This window comes from Pristiophorus japonicus, chromosome 16, assembly GCF_044704955.1.
Source record: "Pristiophorus japonicus isolate sPriJap1 chromosome 16, sPriJap1.hap1, whole genome shotgun sequence".
Lineage (NCBI taxonomy): Eukaryota > Metazoa > Chordata > Chondrichthyes > Pristiophoridae > Pristiophorus > Pristiophorus japonicus.
The window spans coordinates 54,513,175-54,534,955 of record NC_091992.1 but is presented as its reverse complement, the minus strand read 5'-3'; the positions used below and the strand labels follow the sequence as shown (position 1 = coordinate 54,534,955).

The 21,781-nt window shown below is 44.6% G+C and overlaps 1 protein-coding gene across 1 annotated transcript in view; it reads left to right on the top strand.

Annotated features, from left to right (window-relative positions):
• LOC139226168 (cytochrome P450 2D15-like) overlaps positions 1-21,218 on the top strand; it is a 50,174-nt gene extending 28,956 nt beyond the window's left edge. The window contains 7 exon segments of the mRNA XM_070856806.1: positions 1,675-1,827; positions 4,399-4,559; positions 5,994-6,167; positions 7,433-7,574; positions 10,144-10,331; positions 12,832-12,973; positions 14,969-21,218. Coding sequence (XP_070712907.1) covers positions 1,675-1,827; positions 4,399-4,559; positions 5,994-6,167; positions 7,433-7,574; positions 10,144-10,331; positions 12,832-12,973; positions 14,969-15,150 — 1,142 coding nt within the window. The 3' untranslated portion in view covers positions 15,151-21,218.
• The last annotated feature ends 563 nt before the right edge of the window (positions 21,219-21,781 follow it).

Sequence of the window (21,781 nt, the reverse complement as noted above, 5' to 3'; positions counted from 1 at the left end):
CGATACCTCGCCATCAGCACGCTCTCCCTCGGGTTAAGATGCTCCTGAACCAGTGTACACAGCTCCTCATATGGCTTATCTGTGGGTTTCACTGGAGCCAGAAGATTCTTCATGAGGCTGTAGGCCGGTGCCTCGCAGACTGTGAGGAGGACTCTCCTTTTTGCAGCACTTCCTTCTCCGTCCAGCTCGTTGGCTACAAAGTACTGGTCTAGCCGTTCGACATAGGCTTCACCCTCCGAGAACTTCGCCAGGATGCCCACAGTTTGCTGCATCTTTGCGATGGATTCGTATTCTCGTCGCCAGTTATTGTGTTCCTAACACAGATGAGGCTGCACACAGGGAGGTTAAAGTAACAATGACCTCAGTCTTTAATAAGACACTTGAGAGTGAGGAACAGGCCTTAGTGGCCTGCTTATATACACTGCTCCCAAGGGATGCTGGGATCCCTTGGGACTTCAGGGGATGAGCTCCCTGGTGGCGGAACATGGGAATGCATGCTTTGCAGATACACAACAGTAATGATATCAGTTGTTCTTGGAATACTGATGTCTTGGGATCTCTGTAATTGATTTATCCTGCAGCAGGATGCCCTGGGTCTCTTTGCAGTATATTATAATGACATGCAACAGAGAGAAAGGGCTCACAAAGTCCAACCCTCATATCGAAGCACGCTTTGCACGAAGCAGAACATTAATTTAGGCAAATGAGTTCCTCGTCCCTGGCGTCATGGAAACAGCAACAAATTTAGAATCTGCTCTGATACCTGTAATGATAACTGAAAGGGATTGGACATTCGTCCTCTTGCCGCTCATTAGCCTCGCCAGTGAAAGGAATGCGAAATAGCCAATGATGAATCATCCAGTGATCCTTTCCACTCCCACACATTGCTAGGTCCTTGTGCCACAGAAAGTCCTGCAGACAGCCCATTCTTGATCATTCAACCATGCAATTGATAGGAAATTGTGGGGTGCTCGTGGGATATATACTTAGCTCCAAGATGGAGTTAATGTTGAACCATTAATTGAAGCAATGTGTGCATCTTTCCCCTGCCACACCTGACCTTGGCGATTTTGGTCAACTTAACCAGTTCCCAGCCTTCTTAGCCTCAGATGAGTAACGTAGAAAATAAAGACTGATGAACCAAGTTGGGGTTTTGGTTATACATCTCAAATTTCCATTTCCGGCTGAATCGATATTGTCCGTTTCACAATCATACACAAAGAAAAGAAAGACTTGGATTTATATAGCGCCTTTCACAACCACTGTTGTAATGTGGGAAATGCATCAGCCAATTTGCACATAGCAAACTCCCACACACAGCAATGTGATAATGACCAGATAATCTGTTTTTAGTAATGATGATTGAGGTATAAATATTGGCCAGGACACTGGGGATAACTCCCCCGCTCTTCTTTGAAATAGTGCCATGGGATCTTTTACGTCCACCTGAGAGAGCAGACGGGGCCTCGGTTTAACATCTCATCCGAAAGACGGCACCTCTGACAAAGCAGCACTCCCTCAGCACTGCACTGGGTGTGTCAGCCTAGATTTATGTGCTCAAGTCTTTGAACGCACAACCTTCTGACTCAGAGGCGAGAGTGCTGCCCACTGAGCCACAGCTGACACAGCTGGTAAAAAAGTTTAAATGACCCATTGTCTCTCGTCTCCCTGTAGGTATTGTCTTTGCAAAGTATGGCCACTGGTGGAGAGAGCAGAGAAAGTTTTCACTTTTGGCACTGAGGAACTTTGGGCTGGGGAAGAAATCGTTGGAGATGCGAATTGTGGAAGAGGCTGGATTTTTAAATAAAGCATTTGAAGATAAAAATGGTAAGGAAATGGCATTTTCAGAGAGATGTCAGATGCATTAGCTGTGTGGGGGTCTAAGTTATTAATTTAGGCAGACACTAAAATGCAAGAAGTATTTACAAGGAAGGACTACGTTGCCACTTCATTCTAATATGAAGCTAAAGTTTCTGATTCGCAGGAATGTCAATGATCTTTGAAGGTAGTGTGAGAGTTGTATTGTGAGGTGAATCTTCATCGGACGAAGCTTCAGAGGCACTGCTTCAAGGTGCCAATAATATGGTTTCTAAGCATGGGTGTTGTTGGATCTGTTTGTAGCTGCTGGAAGAGTGTCATTGATGGGAATGAGGGCATTGAAAGTAGAGATGCAGGTGCAGGTTAGGTCAAAGGCAAGCAGAGGTGTCGCGATAAGTTGGGGGTGCAGTAGAGAGCGAGTTGGAAGTTTGAAAATGAATTTGTGAGAGAACTGGGGGATGTAATGTATTTGCTTCAGGGGTTCTTTGCTTAAGAATTCATAGCAACACATTGCTATTAAGAACTAGTTGGTTTATTAGCAAAAGGTTTAACAATCACACTGCACATTACCAGTTCACCCACCAGGCTTACAACCACTTGCTACATCGTGGATTCCCCGAGCCCAACTGGCTGAGGTTTTATTGAGTCCTGTGACCATCACGTGACTGGCTAGGCCACTCCCACTCAACAGCTCTACACCTATTTTAAGTTGAAACCATAAATCAAGTGCCCCCTGATTTACCGACACATTAACCAAATGAAACTTTTGACAGTAAACTTAAATCAAATTAAAATTTGTTTGCCGGGGGTGATGATGTACTCCAGTCCCTCCGGTGCCCACCTCTCACGGAAGGCCGCGTGCTCCATCTCCAGGGACACCCTGGCTCGAATTTCAACAGCTCTACAAACCTGTGAGCATACCTTACAGGGGAGAGCTTTTTCATGGGTAGATGATGAGGCTGGTGAGATTGGGGTAAAGGAGGTGAACGTGGATGGTAAGGTAGTCAAGAAAGTGGTCAGAGGTAGCAATACAGGACATAGCAACTCCTGTATTGTCTCCCTGATGAGCCTGGCCTCATTTATCTATTTCTCCTAATCCTCCAGTATTTCCTCTTCAAAGCACATGAATCCTTACTGGAAATGCTATTATGCAAGCGTGGAAATTCTGTCACAAAATGGAATTTTTTTTTAACGGAAATTTTCAAATTAAAAATGCAAATTCTCCTTGTTGTCCCATAATGCCAGCTTTCCTTATTTATTTGAATTCCTTGGGTCTTGAGAAAGGGAGGGAGAAAGGGAGAAAATAGGGGAGATGATGAGAGAGAGGATTAAACAGAGAGGAAAGGAAATTTCGATACACAGGGAGAAAGGGCAGTTTAGTCACATGGGGCAGAGAGAGAGGTTTAGATAGAGAGAGGTTTAGACACAGGCAGATGGGCAGAGAAAGAGTCGATATAAAGAGCCGGGGTGGAATAGTGGTGCACAGAGATAAAATATACATCAATAGAGAAAAAGGGAGAACCATGGATACATAGAGGGGTAAATAAAGAGAGACAATAGCATACAGGATAGAGAGAGAGAGAGAGAGAGAGAGAGAGAGAGAGAGAGAAACGCAGATATACACAAGTATAGAGAATCAGATAATTATTGGGGTACTTATAACCCAACCCATCCAGCAGGGAATTAATGAAATTGTATTGGTCACACCTTCACACCCTGACTGAATTTACATTCCATCGATAAAACCAAGTCAATGGTTTAACTCAGATTTCGCAAAATTTTCCAAATCCCTCAATATCCCAACTAACTAAGTGCAGCTATATTCCTCTGAATAGCTCCACGTTTTTCAAAGTTTCACAAAGCGGTGGTACAAGTGCAGCGTCCCAAATCCGGAACCCTTGGGACTGAGGCCGTTCCAGATTTTGCGTTTTGCCGGATTTTGGAACGTCTTTCTGACGTCACGAATCCAGAAACACCCGAGCCCAGATTCGGGTATTTCCGGATTTCCGAACATCAGGGGAGGGCGGGGGTGCTTGTTGGGTCGCCGGGTGGGGCCCCGGAGAAGTTCGGGCGGGGCCCCGCCGTCGTGGAGATGTTCGGGCGGGGCCTTGCCGCCGTGGAGGAGTTCCTTGTCTGGCCCGAGGTAGGTGGGGTCAGGCAGCCGAGGCAAAGGGGAGGGAGGGTGGCCAGGGCAAAGTTGGGTCGGGGCGAGGTCAGGCCCCATGAATTCGGGGCGGGCAATGTCGGTTCGCCGAGGCGGGGGGTATCCGGATATCGGAACATTTTCCAGTTTCCGGATGACCCCCGCCACGGATCGGCCTGGTGTCCAGATTCTGGAACATTCTGGATTCTGGAACTGCAGATTTTCTGTACTTTGTTTCAGACTCGATCTTTTCCCTAAAGGGGGAAGCAGTGGCCGGATTTGAATAGGCCTGAATGGAGTGAGTTGAATCTGAATTGAATGTCCCGAGCCCTCATCAGTTACTAAATCCCTCAGCACAATTGGTATATTTAAGAGTGTTAAAATGTTTGTTTGGATCATTACTTGGGAACATTCACAATCTGTCTTCATTTCTTCAGGTCTCCCTTTTGATCCACATTTCAGTGTAAACAACGCAACCTCGAATATTATCTGTTCAATTGTCTTTGGAAACCGGTTTGAATATCAAGATGAAAAATTCCTGGAATTTCTTCACATAGTCGGAGAAAGTATTATCTTGGAAGGTGGATTTTGGGGTCAGGTAAGGCTGATCCACAAATATATCAGAAGGCGTGAGTATTGTAGGGTTTTGGGTGTCAGTGTCGGTCTCATATGAAGCAAAGCAAAAGTTGTAGCTGTTCAAAGGTAGATAATATCAGTCCTAGCTAGACTTTCCTGAGCAACAATGTATGCAATTCACTAAAGACTTGCATTTATATAGTCAGAAGGTCATTGGTTCAAGCCCCATTGCAAGACTTGAGCACATAAACCAGTCTGACACATCAAGAATTGAGGGAGTGTTGCACTGTCTGAGGTGCCGTCTTTCTGATGAGATGTTAAACTGAGGCCTCGTCTATCCTCTCAGGTGGGTGTGAAATAATCTCATGGAACTATTCAAAGAAGAGCAGGGGAGTTGTCCTGGCTAACATTTCATCAGCATCATCATCATAGGCAGTCCCTTGAAATCAAGGAAGACTTGCTTCTGCTCTAAGAGTGAGTTCTTAGACGACTGAACAATCCAATACGGAAATTAGTCTCTGTCACAGGTGGGACAGACAGTCGTTGAAGGAAAGGGTGGGTGGGGAGTCTGGTTTGCCGCACGCTCCTTCCCCTGCCTGCGCTTGCTTTCTAGATGCTCTTCCTCCACTCAGGGTGGTCTTTGGCCAGGGACTCCCAAGTGTCGGTAAGCATGTTGCATTTTATCAAGGAGGCTTTGAGGGTGTCCTTGAAACGTTTCCTCTGCCCACCTGGGGCTCGCTTGCTGTGTAGGAGTTCCGAGTAGAACACTTGCTTTGGGAATCTTGTTTCAGGCATGCGAACAATGTGGCCCGCCTAACGGAGCTGGTCGAGTGTGGTCAGTGCTTCGATGCTGGGGATGTTGGCCTGATCGAGGACACTAATGTTGGTGCAACTGTCCTCCAGAGGCTTTGCAGGATCTTATGGAGACATCATTGGTGCTATTTCTCCAGCGATTTGAGGTGTTTACTGTATATGGTCCACGTCTCTGAGCCATACAGGAGGGTGGGTATCACTACAGCCCTGTAGACCATAAGCTTGGTGCCAGATTTGAGGGCCTGATTTTCGAGCACTCTCTTCCTCAGGCGGCCGAAGGCTGTGCTGGCACACTGGAGGCGGTGTTGAACCTCATTGTCGATGTCTGCCCTTGCTGATAATAGGGCTAACATTTATCACTCAACCAACAAACCTAAACAAACATTATCTGGTCATTTATTGCATTGCTGTTTATGGGATCTTGCTGTGCGAAATGGCTGCCGCATTTCCCCACATTACGACGGTGTCCACACTCCAAAGGTGCCTCATTGGCTGCAAAGTGTTCTGGGATAGCCTGATAAAATGCAAGTTTTGTTTCTGTAGCACATATAATGGAATGAATTTCTGCGTTCACTATTTTCCGCAAGCTCAAAAACGTGTTGCAAATGAATGCATTTAATTTCAAACCCTGTGGTTGTTGCAGCTGTTGAATGCCTTCCCCTTTATTCGTCATCTCCCCGGTCCACACCGCAAAATATTCAAACATCAAGAGGTTATTGTCCACTTTATACAGGACATAGTCATGGAGCACAAATAATTATGAGATCCAAATGAGCCCAGGGATTTCATTGATGCCTTCTTTGCGGAGCAGGAGAAGGTATGTAATGGATACCGGAGCATATTCCAGGCAGTATTGTGTGTATGTGTTTTTAATTATCGTTCTGTAACGCTATGGAATGGGTTTTGGCACATTTTTAAGCATGGGGAGGAATCGTTTGACCGTGATCAGCAATGGGTACTTTGAATCATTCTGCTCTGGTTGAGGACAGTCTATGGCATAGACCAGGAGTTGAACCTGAAACATTCCTGGGGCTAGACTTTCCACTTTGCTGGCTATTGCCCAAAAAATGAGCGATGTTCCAGCCTTAGCGATGTGTCAGTCTTCATGATCGCTGGAACATCGCCCATTTTTTGGATCTCGATTTTCGGCCTAGCGATAGCCCAGCGATATGGAAGGCAAAAGCTTCCCTAGCAACGGCCTTCTGCACATGCATGTTTTTTTTTTGGTGCAAAATGGGCGATAGCATGCCGTTTTGGGCAATATATGGGCACTAGCTCAGCGATGTGAGATAGACAGTCTAGCCCCCATTGGGCAGTGCAGTGACACACTGAGCCTCCAGAGGAACCTGCCATGCCTCTTAAAATCAGATTAAGCTCAGAAAAATCTTGGCACACCTCAGTGAAAAGCAGTGGAGCAGCTGAAAATAGAGAGCTAGCCACGCCTGATGTGCGGGCAAACTTCATTCCCTCGGTTCACTAGATTGATCCCTGGGATGAGAGGGTTGTCCTATGGGGAGAAATTGAGTAGATTGGGCCTATATTCTCGAGTTTTGAAGAATGAGAGGTGATCTCATTGAAGTATGTCGGATTCTGAGAGGGTTTGACAGGGTAGATGCTGAGAGGTTGTTTTGCCTGGCTGGAGAGTCTAGGACTAGGAGGCACAGTCTCAGGATAAGTGGTCTGCCATTTAGGACTGAGATGAGGAGGAATTTCTTCAGTGAGAGGGTTGTGAATCTTTGGAATTCTCTACCCCAGAGGGCTGTAGATGCTGAGTCATTGAGTATATTCAAGGCTGAGATCGATAGATTTTTGGACTCTAGGTGAAACGAGAGATATGGGGAATCTGGTGGAAAATAGAGTTGAGGTCAAAGATCAGCCATGATCTTATTGAATGGCAGAGCAGGGTCGAGGGGCCGTATGGCCTACTCCTGCTCCTATTTCTTGTGTTCCCATTGATGGACAGTCTGAAACCCACAATCCAGTGCACTGGGAAACATCCAGGTTAACAGAAATATCCTTTCAGCTCTGTATAATTCCTTTTAGAGTGTATTATCCTGACTGATATTTTTTCCTTACATTTAGAAAAAGGGCGATCCCAAGACAGGTTTCCTGGAATCCAATTTGTTAGGGACGCTTAATGACCTCTTTACTGCAGGTACAGAGACCACCTCCACCACCCTTCGCTGGGCCCTGGTCTTCATGGTGCTACACACAGACCTTCAGTGTAAGTACTACTGTGTGTCTCTGTGTCAGAGTTGAAGCTCGGGCCACACCATTATAGAGAGACTCCAATACTTGACCTGGTTATTACAAGCTGATCACCGCCTCCCTTACTATTGGATTCATGCAAAGCAGAACGCAGAAATTACTCATCCTCCCTGCAATTCCCTCATGGCGTTGGGAGAGGGGGCTGCTGGAGATTTAGCATGAATGGGAATGTGGGCGATGGAGAAGCACTCGGTGGGCCCTCCTGACCCATGCAAATGAGGTGCCCTCCCATTGACTGCATAAACTGCGACAACACCAGAAGGTACCAGTCTGACAGCAGATACTGGGCCAGAATTTCTAGAAGGGGAGCTTGACTCCTGACCCTCCTTGAAAATTATTCTTGTACCTTCCACAGTTGCAGTTCATGTTCTTAGTGAAGGAACATTGGATACGTCCAGAGCTTTAGTTACAAAACCCGTGTCCCAATGTATTTTCAGTGTAATTATAATTTGATTTCACATATCTTCTATTCAGAGGCTTTTTTTGAGTTTGGGGTTGTATCACTTTTTTCTAAGCTTTTGGCCAGCTTTGACTTACTTTCTAGGTTGGCACATATGTAACGAACACATGGACTTATGTCATGCAGGTGTCCATAGAGATGACTCCCAGCTTCATAATACACCTGTACCTTAGTCGGTTGCATAACTTGCAGTCTTCCTCATTCAGGGAATAAAATCTACCTTCAATTTACCAAGATCCTGTCTGGCAGGAAACTATAAACCAGTTGGTCTAACATCTGTCATTGGGAAAATGCTGGATTCCTTCTTTAAGGAAGTAGTAGCAGGACATTTAGAGAATCATAATGCAGTCAAGCAGAGTCAGCATGGTTTTATGAAAGGAAACTCATTTGACAAATTTGCTGGAGTTTTATGAGGATGTACGAGCAGCGTGGATAAGGGGGAACCAGTGGTATATTTGGATTTCCAGAAGGTATTCAATAAGGTGCCACATAAAAGGTAACAGCACAAGATAAAAGTTCATGTGGTTGGGGGTAATATATTAGCATGGATAGAGGATTAACAGAAAACAGAGAGTCGGGATAAATGGGTCATTTTCTGGTTGGCAAACTGTAACTAGTGGGGTGCCACAGGGATCAGTGCTGGGGCCTCAACTATTTACAATCTATATTAATGACTTGGATGAAAGAACCGAGTGTAATGTGTTGATGATGCAAAGATAGGTGAGAAAGCAAGTTGTGAGGAGGACGCAAAGAATCTGCAAAGGAATATAGATAGGCTAAGTGAGTGGGCAAAAATTTGGCAGATGGAGTATAACGTGGAAAAATGTGAGGTTATCCACTTTGGTAGGAAAAATAAAAAAGCTAATTTTTATTTAAATGGAGAGAGATTACAAAATGCTGCTGTACATAGGGATCTGGGGGTCTTTGTACATGAAACACAAAAAGTTAGCATGTAGGTACAGCAAGTAATTAGGAAGACAAATGGAATGTTGGCCTTTATTGCAAGGGGGATAGAGTATAAAAATAGAAAAGTTCTACTACATCTGTACAAGGCATTGGTGAGACCACACCTGGAGTATGCGTACAGTTTTGGTCTTCTTATTTAAGGAAGGATATACGTGCTCTGGAGGCAGTTCAAAGAAGGTTCGCGAGCCTGATTCCTGTGATAAAGGGGTTGTCCTATGAAGAAAGGTTGAGCAGGTTGGGCCTATACTCATTGGAGTTTAGAAGACTTAGAGGTGATCTTATTGAAACGTATAAGATTCTGAGGGGGCTTGACAGGGAAGATTCAGAGAGAATGTTTCCCCTCGTGAGGGAATCTAGAACTAGAGGACATAGTTTCAGAATAAGGGGTCGCCCACTTAAAATGGAAATGAGGAGGAATTTCTTCTCCGAGGGTCGAGAATCTTTGGAATTCTCTACCCCAGAGAGCTGGGGAGGCTGGGTCATTGAATATATTTAAGGTGGAGATAGACAGATTTTTGAATGATAATTGAGTCAAGGGTTATGGGGAGTGGGCGGGGAAGTGGAATTATGGCTAGGATCAGATCAGCCATGATTTTATTAAATGGCGGAGCAGGCTTGAGGGGCCAAATGGCCTACTCCTGCTCCTATTTCTTATGTTCTTATGGCCCCTTCTGGTTAATGTAAAATATTCCATGGCATTATTAAAGAAGATAAGAACATAAGAAGTGGAAACATCCTCTCTGCATCCACCTTGTCAAGCCCCCTCATAATCTTAGATGTTTCGATAAGATAACCTCTCATTCTTCTAAACTCCAATGAGTAGAGGCCCAACCTACTCAACCTTTCCTCATAAGTCAACCCCCTCATCTCCGGAATCAACCTAGTGAACCTTCTCTAAACTGCCTCCAAAGCAAGTTTATCCTTTTGTGCAAATTGGTTGTCTGTATTTTCAACATTACAAGAGTGTCTGCACTTCAAAAAAGTACTTTATTGGCTGTAAAGCGCTTTGGGACATCTTGAGGCCGTGAAAGTTGCTATATAAATGCAAGTTCTTTCTGTCAACTGATCCTCAGGATTTGTTCTTTTTCTGCTTCTGCAGCTAAAGTCCATGAAGAGATTGACAGAGTGGTTGGGAAGGAGAGGAAGCCAATGTTGGATGACCGGGACAATATGCCGTACACCAATGCTGTTATCCATGAAACCCAATGCTTAGGAAATATTGCTCCAATTTCACTTCCTCATCAAACAGACAGGGCTACGGAGATCATGGGATATACAATTCCTAAGGTACGGATTGGAATTAATCTTGGATATGCAGCCTCCCCACCTCCACCCACCCCCACAAGACCTGTCTGTCTCTGAAAGCACAGCTCGTCCTCAGTTATAATTGTTGATTTTTTCAAGGCATTCACTGCATTGGAAGCCCTTAATGATAGGAAATAGGAAGATTGTGAGTTAGCATCACTGCTCCCTATTGCTAATACAGATACTTTTGCTGGGGTAGATGAGCCTGTATGTCAGTCAGTGAGCAGCCCATGATGGGAGGAGGAGGCCTCTTGTTTTTATTTATAGTGGTGGATCTCCTGTGGCATTGCTTATGGATTACTGGGAACGGGTAGATGTGGTGATGAGCAGAGGTTTCTCGGTGTATAGTGGGCTCATCTGTAAGTTACTTCTGGGACTATTGAACTGCAGACACACATCGAGTGCCCAGAAGACTAAAGTGTTAGCATCCTGTAGTTTTTAACTACGTAGCAGCTTTTTGCCACTTTGCTAATTATAGCAATTCAACCATTCTCAGGATTTATTTAATTCAAACTAGGAGACTCTTGTTCAGATTATAACAAATGCTTTTAATGCAGGCATATTGAGTAAACACAACAGAGATTTATCAAGTAAATTACATTCTGTTACAAAAAGTAATACTTAATAAATGAAAGTCACAGCCGGATTCCCGATAGCGTTCTCTCGAGCGACCATAGTGCCGACTCCTTATCCTCTTTTCCTTCTGAAGATTTTTTCTTCCTGTTGTCTTGATTTGCACTGCCTTCCCAGTTGAAGAGTTGCTTTCTTTATACCCTTTTGAGCCAACATGGCAAGCTAGCAAAATGAGTCCTGGTACATCTCATGTTTTCAATGGCCGAGCTTTGAAACCTTGAAAAGGGTACGTTCCATCTCCTAGGCAGTCCCGCTAATCTCCGTACCTCCCACTAGCCTAAACATTCTCAAGATACACTGCCTTTCTACTGATAAAGTATGTCGAGCTAAGTAGAACCTGATGTTCTTTGTTATTCTGTACCAAGTTCAACACATTGCCCTGGCCACTTAGGATGGTTCATTTACCATCAAGCTTCGCTTCTTAGCCTTTCTCCAGTTTAAAACCCATTTTATGTTATACGGCCCTTTTCTATCATTTATAAGCGAGTTTTACATACAATCAATGCATATAAAAGAAGTTACAAACATAAAGGTTATTCATTAATTAAAGACATGTAAAATAAGCTTCTTAATTCTAACTTCTAATATCTGTCAATAGGCGATATCTTACAATCAAGTCTTGGTCTCGCTAATGTATTTCCTTCACAGGTTCTTTGCTTTAAGAAGTCATAGCAACAAATTGATATTAAGAACTAGTTGGTTTATTAGCAAAGGTTTGACAATCATATTACACATTACCAGTTTATCCACCAGGCTCACAACCACCTGCCTCATCGTGGATCCCTTGAACCCAACTGGCTGGGGTTTTATTGAGTCTTGTGAACATCACATAACTGGCTAAGCCACTCCCACTCAACAGCTCCAACATACTCACAGGTGCATACATTACAGTCTGATAGGGTGTGGTTTAACATAAGAACATAAGAAATAGGAGCAGGAATAGGCCATAAGGCCCCTCGAGCCTGCTCCGCCATTCAATAAGATCATAGCTGATCTGATCATGGACTCAGCTCGACTTCCCCGCCTGCTCCCCATAACCTCTAATCCCCCCATCGCTCAAGAAACTGTCTATTTCTGTCTTCCATTTATTCAATGTCCCAGCTTCTACAGCTCTCTGAGGCAGCAAATTCCACAGATTTACAACCATCTGAGAGAAGAAATTTCTCCTCATCTCAGTTCTAAATGGGCAGCCCCTTATTCTAAGATCATGCCCTCTAGTTTTAGTCTCCCTCATCCTCTCTGCATTCACCTTGTCAAGCCCCCTCATAATCTTATACGTTTCGATAAGATCACCTCTCATTCTTCTGAATGCCAATGAGTAGAGGCCCAACCTACTCAACCTTTCCTCATAAGTCAACCCTCTCATCTCCGGGATCAACCTAGTGAACCTTCTCTGAACTGCCTCCAAAGCAAGTATATCCTTTCGTAAATATGGAAACCAAAACTGCACGCAGTATTCCAGGTGTGGCCTCACCAATACCCTGTACAGCTGTAGCAAGACTTCCCTGCTTTTATACTCCATCCCCTTTGCAATAAAGGCCATGATTCCATTGGTCTTCCTGATCACTTGCTGTACCTGCACACTATCCTTCTGTGTTTCATGCACAACTACCCCCAGGTCCCGCTGTACTGCAGCACTTTGCAATTTTTCTCCATTTAAATAGTAACTTGTTTGAATGCCATCTGTCCATGACAGGAGAGATCAGCACTCTGGACTAGGAATTATGGTCCTCAACCCAGAGGAGTCAATATCTCACACCCAGAATAAAAGTAGCAGGCTCCTCCTTATTGCCACGATGGCCTATTACAGATATAATCTTGATAATGTGTGTCTTTAAATGCTTTTTAGGGAACAGTCATCATTCCAAACCTTACCTCCGTCTTGTTTGATGAAAACGTTTGGTCGACTCCGCATCGGTTCAATCCGGATCACTTCCTCAACGCGGAGGGGAAGTTTGTGAAGCCGGAAGCCTTCCTCCCATTCTCCGCGGGTAATGTAGAATTCAAGGGATCATTATATGTACCAAAATATGCAACTGTGAATTAGTAATGGATGGCTAGCCGCATCTCTATATGGGCAGGGCAGTTAGCCTCCTCCTGGGTAGGGTGCGGGGAAGAAACAGCAAGTCTTCAATGATCTCTTGGAGAGGACGGGAGATAAGTTTTAGTTTTATTTAAGAAGCAAGTGAATTAGGAAAGTGGGGCTGAAAGTAGCACCGAGAAAGGGGGCTCTTCCAATGCCTGGGGTAGGGGGGGGCTGTGAGTGGGGGGGCTGCCCAAACCTCTCGTTGAACTGCAGAACGTGAATGACCCCTGCGTCTGCACACATACAGATACTGAACTTCAGGATATAGTCGATGTATTCACCGAGGCATATGAAAGCATGGGCCTTACGCTAAACATCCGTAAGACAAAGGTCCTACACCAGCCTGTCCTCACCGCACAGCACTGCCCCCCAGTCATCAAGATTCACGGCACGGCACTCGACAACGTGGACCACTTCCCATACCTCGGGAACCTCTTATCAACAAAGGCAGACATTGATGCGGGGATTCAACATCACCTCCAGTGCGCCAGTGCAGCCTTCAGCCGCCTGAGGAAAAGAGTGTTCGAAGACCAAGCCCTCAAACCTACCACCAAGCTCATGGTCTACAGGGCTGCAGTAATTCCCGCCCTCCTATATGGATCAGAGGCATGGACGACTTACAGAAGACGCATCAAGTCGCTGGAGATATATCTCCGCAAGATCCTGCAAATTCCCTGGGAGGACAGACGCACTAACATCAGTGTCCTCGCCCAGGCTAACATCCCCAGCATTGAAGCACTAATCACACTAGATCAGCTTCGCTAGGTAGGCCACTTAGTTCGTATGCCAGATACGAGACTCCCTAAGCAACTGCTATATGCGGATCTCCTTCACGGCAAACGAGCCAAAGTTGGGCAGCGGAAACGTTAACAAGGACATCCTCAAAGCCTCCCTGGTGAAGTGCAACATCACCACTGACGCCTGGAAGACCCTGGCCGGAGACCGCCCTAGGTGGAGAAAGTGCATCCGGGAGGGAGTTGAGCTCTTTGAAACTCAACGCTGCGAGTGTGATGAGATCAGACACAGGCAGCGGAAGGAGCGTGTGGTAAATCAGTCCCGCCCACCCATCGCCTTCCCCCGACGACTATCTGTCCCACCTGTGACAGGGACTGTGGTTCTTGTACTGGGGCACGATTTAATTGATTTATTGTTTTCTACAAAAATAGTTGTATTGGACTGTTCAGCCATCAAAGAACTCACTTTAGGTGTGGAAGCAAGTCTTCCTCGATTCCGAGGGACTGCCTAGGATGATGATGTGTGGAGGGGGGCTCGGGGAGGGGGGATTGAGGGGGTCTGTGGGATGGGGGAGGGGCTGTTGGTGGGGTGAGGTTGGAGGGGGGGAGGTAGTGATGGGCGATCCTACCCCTGCTCCAGGCTCTTGGAGGGGTATGTAAAATTGTCATAAATTTAGAGCTGACTTTAAGACAGCTGTCAAAGCCCCTAAGGACAAGCAAGTTTCTAAAAAGTAACTTTTGGTTTGAAAAATGGAATAAACAGCTGTATATTTTCAGATAATTTTGCGGATAAATAGGAATTTATGACCATCTTCTTCTCAGAATTACATTAAGAATTGAGAACTACTTTTGCGTTGCAGCACGAGGGAAGCACACAACCTGCGGCAACACCGAGGTAAACCTGCTGGCTCCATTCAGGCTCGAGGTTGGGAAGATCCCAGTGAAAATTGGACCTTCCCTTCTGCCAGCCTCAGCGAATTTGGCCGGTTTACTGCATAGCATTCCCAGAGCAGGGCATTGGGAGCTGATGACACTGGCATGGCGGCAGCAGTATAACAACAACGTGATAATACGCATGAGAACCCGTTGGTGTTTGATCAGTGTGACCCCGCAGTGATCTGGCCTCTCTCCCGCGGGCACTAAATACTCTTGCTCCTCACCCGCAGGTCGCCGTGTGTGCTTGGGGAAACAGTTGGCAAAGACCAAACTTTTCCTGTTCTTCACGTCCATGCTGCAACATTTCATATTTCTTCTCCCGGAAAATGAGCCGAGGCCAAGCTACACGGAAGCCAAATATGGAATTACCCGGAGTCCACTTCCTTATCGGCTGTGTGTTAAAGTCAGATAAGATGTAGGGGGGTTTCCCAGGAGGAATGCTCCCACCCTCTGCTTCTCTATGATTTTATTTGTACTTCCATAGTATACTATATTTTTGAACTGATTCACTTACTGATTGCTTATAAAGAAAGACTTGCATTTATATAGTGTTTTTCTCAACCTCAAAATGTCCCAAAGCGATGAGGTACTTTTGACATGTAGTCACTGTTGTAATGTAGGAAACGTGGCAGCTATTTTGCGCACAGCAAGCTCCCACAAACAGCAGTGAGATAATGAATAGAGAATCAGTTTTAGTGATGTCGGTTGGAAGAACTCCCCTGCGCTTTGAGTAGTGTCATAGGATCTTTTACGTCCACTTGAGAGGGCAGACGAGGCCTTGGTTTAATGTCTCATCCAAAAAACAGCACCTCCAACTATGTAGCACCTACTTGGTACTGCACTGGAGTGTTGGCTGAGATTTTGTGCTCAAGTCTCTGGAGTGGGACTTGAACTCATAACTTTCTGATTCGAAAGGGGGCGAAAGTGCGAACACTAAGTGATGGCTGACACCTACATGCCCAGTTAAGGATGAAATCCCAACTGGTACAATTTGCTATGTAGCTTTCACAGGGTCTGTGCTCGTGCAGTGTCTCATTGTCTCGGTGATCTAAATTCTGCTCTGACACAAAACTATTGCCAGAGAGAAAAGATCAGAATTTCCTCTTTCCGACAAGAGTTAAGGATCTGAAGTGAAATTGGTGAACTCGTCCAAATCCCAGTGGACAAGAGTTTGCAGTGTGAATTGCACTTCAATTCTGCACTGTTTGTTGATTTGTACCAATAAGGCCTTTGCATAGCTGCCAATGGCAGACACCTGGGAGTCCCTAGCCCAAGACCTAAGTGGAGGAAGAGCATCCGGGAGGGCGCTGAGCACCTCAAATCTCATCGCTGAGAACATGCAGAAATCAAGTGCAGGCAGCGGAAGGAGCTTGCGGCAAACCTGTCCCACCCGCCCCTTCCTCCTGTGACAGAAACTATAATTCCTGTATTGGACCTGAGAACTCACTTTTAGAGAGGAAGCAAGTCTTCTTCGATTTCGAGGGACTGCCTATGATGATGACGATAGCTGCCACAATTGATTGGCTGGCCATGCCTAATTGAATGCTGCCCATTTCTGCTCAGTCTATTTAGTGATGACAATGCAGATAGAACTAGTTTTGCGAGGAGCTCCTTGCACCAATTATTTGAGTTGGGCAAGGTCTTTGAAGATCCATCTTTACAATGTTGGTCTCATTCAGGGAGTCATTTGGAGCAATCTAAAGGTGGCAGTGGTATAATGTGGGAAGCTCGGCTCTGAAATTCCTGGCTTTGGGAGAGCGTAATTCTGTTTTTGCGTCTTTGTTGTGGCGGGTGTCAGGAATTTGGGCCAAGGGGGAGGAGGCTACTCCAGAAGCACCCCGGCATCGATTGCATTGAATTTGCGGACACGCTGGACAATGAGCTGCCCTCCAAGAGGCAGCCATGTGTAATTTAGAGAGTTAGGGCGGGTCGATGCCATGGCTCTAATATCCACAACTTCCACCTGCCCATCTGCCCATTTGGACCTGCGCCGCTCCATAAAAGTCTAAGTCCAGAACAAGCCACCAATACATAAAGGGCAGCACCTTGCAGCTGCTGTTTGATGTTGTCGGTGTGTCAGGCCTATGAGTTCACTGTCCTGTTGAAGTGCAAGGGGCAGGAGACGAGGACAGCGACAGTGTGCGCAGAGTGTGAAGCAGAGACAGCAGAGAGAAGTGAGCCCCTTGATCCGGGGCAGATGAACATCTGGGTTTACTGTCTCTGTACCATCCAAACATGGGTCTCTGTACCTGTAATGTCTGTAATGCTTGTAGCTCCACACTGTGGATGTGGATGTATTGTGTACTGCAGCTGCATAATTAATCATTAAACAACAGGCAGCTTTCCGGAGAGTTCCGAGAGAGCAGCCTGTATGTTAGGAAGCTGTGTGTGATGAGCTCTGTGAAGATGTCACATTTGGCGACGAGGATGGGATGATTTTTCGGATGTTTAATGCTTACATTTTATTGGTGAAGGATTCAGCCAACCAACAGAAGACTTTGGAAGTTTCTGTCTTTGAAAAAAAAGCTACAAAATCCGAGGTAAGAAAACAGTACACAGTATGAACAGCTAGAGATTAAAAATGGCAGGTGTAATCGGATATTTGGGTGAATATAGACATGACCGGGAACGTTTTAAAGCGTATGTGGATCGACTAGAAATGTAATTCACTGCAAATAACATAATCAAAGCTCCAGACAATGCAGTTCAGAACCAGGCTGTGTTGGAACGTAAGAAAGCGATCTTCTTATCAGTGGCAGGTCCAGCATTATACGAAACCCTTGTAAATCTGCTTTGACGAGCCAAAGGACACAACGCTTAAAGAGATTTTAACAAAGCTGAAGCAGCACTATAACCCCAAACCGTTAGAAATTGCTGAAAGCTATCGTTTTGGGATTCAGAATCAAAAGGCGGATGAAAGTTAAAAAAGCTATCGATGCACTGTAATTTTGGAAACTTTCAAAACCGAGCATTACGGGATCGGTTTGTTTGTGGGGTGAAAAAATGATGCGATCAGAAGGAAGTTATTGACGATAGATGACTTAACTTTTGAGATTGCTTGTCAAACAGCGAGGTCGATGAGTATGGCTGAATTAAATAATGATTACGGTTGTCAGTCAACCGAGGTAAATCACCTGCAGGTTCAAAGTAAAAGACAGCCATGGCCAAAAGTCTCAGAAACTGGAAATTCTACCAGAGCGTCGAAGTCGTGCTATAGGTGCCTGGGACAACACATTGCTCAAAGTTGTCCATACGTGAAGGCAGAATGTTTCTTCTGCAGAAAGACTGGGCATCTTGCGAAGGCATGCCGACTGAAGGGTAAACCAGTTTTTAAAGCTATGAGTCCAGCGTTCAAAGCTATGAGTCGAAATCCAAAGAGATTTCATAGCATGGAAGAACAACAACAGGACGAGGAGATGTTAGAGTTACACGTCATCAGGAGCACGAGGTTAACGGACAGCGATTCGGAAAGCATCAAAATCCACATAGATGTTGCGGGATTCAAGATACCAATGGAAATTGACACGGGTGCCTCTGTGAGTGTATTACCGGAGTCACTGTACCGCGACAAATTGCGTGATTTTCAACTGGAGAAATCCAAGATAGAGCTGCGAGGCTACTCGGGAGAGAAAATTCCTTTAGTAGGCCATATCACCGTACCGGTGAAATATAAAGATCAATTTCAGAACTTGCCTCGAATAGTAGTGAAAAGAGACAAGACTGCTTTACTAGGAAGAAATTGGTTGAGCTCACTGAAGCTGGATTGGAGTAAGATTTTCTGTGTGGAAGCGAGATTTTCGTCAACGGAAGAGGTTATCAAGCAGTATCCGAAGGTGTTCTGCGAAACGGGCAGTCCGATCCAAGGCATCAAGGCGAGTGTCAGGGTACAGAGGACGCTACATCGGTTTACTACAAGCCACGTTCTGTACCATATGCACTCAAGGAGAAAGTTGAGCAAGAACTCAAAAGACTAGAGACTGAGAACATTCTTTGTAAGATAGATCGATGTAATTGGGCTACACCCATTGTTGTTGTACCCAAGTCTGATGGTAAGGTAAGATTGTGTAGTGATTATAAAGTAACCGTAAACCAGGTTCTAGAGGGTAATGTCCCAAATACATTGCCGAATATAGAAGATTTATTCACAACACTGACAGGTGGTCAGATCTTCTCAAAACTGGACCTTACGAATGCCTACTTACAGCTTGAACTAGATGAGGAGTCCAAGTCATGTTTGACTATAAATACTCATCTAGGTCTATATCAATTTAATAGACTACCGTTTGGAGTGTCTTCCACCCCTGCCATATTCCAAGGGGTGATGAACCAGATTTTGCAAGGTATTGAAGGGGTAGTATGTTATTTGGATAACATACTAATTTCAGCACCAAATAGGCAATTTCATAATAAAATATTGAATGAAGTTCTCAAACGGCTAGAGAAGCACAGAGTACGAGTATCTGCTCGTAAGTGTGAGTTATTTAAAAACTCAGTGGAGTACTTAGGGTACAGAGTAGACAAAGATGGGTTACATCCAACCATGGAAAAATTGGATGCAATTAGAAATGCACCCACTCCCAGGAATGTCACTGAACTTCGTTCATTCTTGGGTCTTTTGAACTATTATGGGAAGTTCCTACCAAATTTGGCTACAGTATCATATCCACTGAATTAACTTTTGAAAAAACAGGTCCAGTGGAAGTGGTCAAAAGAATGCGAAACAGCATTCAAGGAGTGTAAAAACAAATTGGTAGAGAGCACCATGTTAGTTCACTATGACATATCTAAGGAGATTAAACTAGCATGTGATGCCTCTACGTCTGGAGTTGGGGCAGTAATGTCTCATGTATTAAGTAGTGGGAGGAGAGACCAATTGCTTTTGCTTCACGCACTCTCAGTGCCAGTGAGAGAAATTATGCGCAAATTGAAAGGGAAGCTTTGGCATTAATTTTTGGGGTCAAGAAGTTTCACAAATACTTGTATGGTCGTAAATTTACCATTGTTATGGACCATAAGCCCCTAACAGCAATCCTCCATCCAAAGTCCCAAGTTCCAACATTAGTTGCAGCCCGAATGCAGAGATGGGCTTTGATTTTGTCAGCATATACATATGATATTGAATACAGATGATCAGCTGATCACAGTAATGCTGATGCAATGTCTAGATTGCCTTCCCCATCACAGGTTACACCCGATAGGGAAGAAGTGTTTTATTTTTCATACATTGATGAACTGCCAGTCATAGCTGAAGAGACTAATAGAGCAACCAAACGTGACCCAGTGATGTCAAAGGTGTATGAGTATATTGCAAATCGATGGCCAAATCAGGTAACCGACAAAGATACACATCCATTTTTCATTCGTAGGAATGAATTATCAGTCGATAAAGATTGTATCATGTGGGGTGCAAGAGTGGTTATACCAAATAAATTCAGGTCCAAATTATTAGGAGACCTCCATGACCAGCACCTGGGAATGCGCCCGACCAAGAGTTTTGCACACAGTTATTTATGGTGACCAGGTCTTGATAAAGATATAGAGTACATCGTGAGTCAGTATACGACATGTCAATCAGTAAGCAAGCAACCACCACCAGTACCATTACAGCCATGGAAATGGCCTCCTAGGGTGTGGCAAAGGCTACATATTGATTTTGCTGAGTTAGAAGGATAACAATTGTTCATTGTAATTCATAGCCATTCAAAGTGGGTTGAGGTGTTTCCATGTGGAAAATAACAACAAGTAAAGCATTGGACATTTTACGAAAATTATTTTCTGCATTTGGCCTCCCTGAAGAAATAGTTTTGGATAATGGACCACAATTGCATTCAGAAGAATTTGCACAATTCACAAGCAAAAATGATGTGAAACACACCAAGGTTCCACCATATCACCGTGCTTCGAATGGTGCAGCAGAGCGCACTGTACAAATTGTCAAACGTGCCCTCATAAAACAAATGTTAGATCCAAATCCAAGAAAATGACAGTTGTCATTGGATCACAAATTGGCTAATTTTTTGTTTACATATCGAAATACTCCTCATACAACTACAGGTAGAACATCAGCAGAGTTGCTTCTCAAACGACAGCCATGAACCAGATTCTCATTGTTAAAGCCAAATTTGGCACAGTCTGTAGAAGAGACACAATTAAGACAAAAAGAGAATCACAATAATGGGAGAGTAAAAGAGAGGAGAGCGAAATTAAACCAGAAGGTTGAGAGTGAAGAACTATCACCATAAATGGTTAAAGTGGTTACCCGGAAAAGTGGTGAAGATATGTGGTCCTCGCACATATTTGGTAAAGATTTTTGATAATGGACAGGTTAGGTTTGTCCATATTGATCATATTTTAACTACAGACATGGAAGGAGTTGAAGGTGGGAATAATTCAATTATTTCTGACTTTTTCAGGTAGTTTTGAAATATCAGTAGCAAATGCTAAATCCAATGTAATCCACTACATCCACTGGAAACAAATCCAGGAGAGAATCAGAATGAAAGTCTGAGTCCGAGTCAGGGAAACAAAGAGCCTGAAGTTAGAGTGAGTGCAAATGAAAATCAAGGAAATTCCATGGAGGAAAATGTTCCTCAGGATGAGCCTCAAATGAGTGTAAAATCAACACCATGTTTGGAAGGTTCTGTTCGAGAGCGATGGTATCCTCTTCAAAACAGAAAACAAGTGGTAAAGTTAAATTTGTAAATATGTATAAAAATAAAAGTTATTTATGATGTTTGTTATGATGGCTTTGTCATTAAGGAGGGAGAAGTGTAATGTCTGTAAGCTTGTAATGCTTGTAGCTCCACGCTGTGGATGTGGACGTATTGTGTACTGCAGCTGCATAGTTAATCATTAAACAACAGGCAGCTTTCCGGAGAGTTCTGAGAGAGCAGCCAGCATGTTAGGAAGCTGTGTGTGCTGCGCTCTGTGAAGATATCACAGTACCCATCTAAACATGGGGCACTGTACCCATCTAAACATGGGGCCTTGTACCCATCTAAACATGGGGCCTTGTACTCATCTAAACATGGGGCCCTGTACCC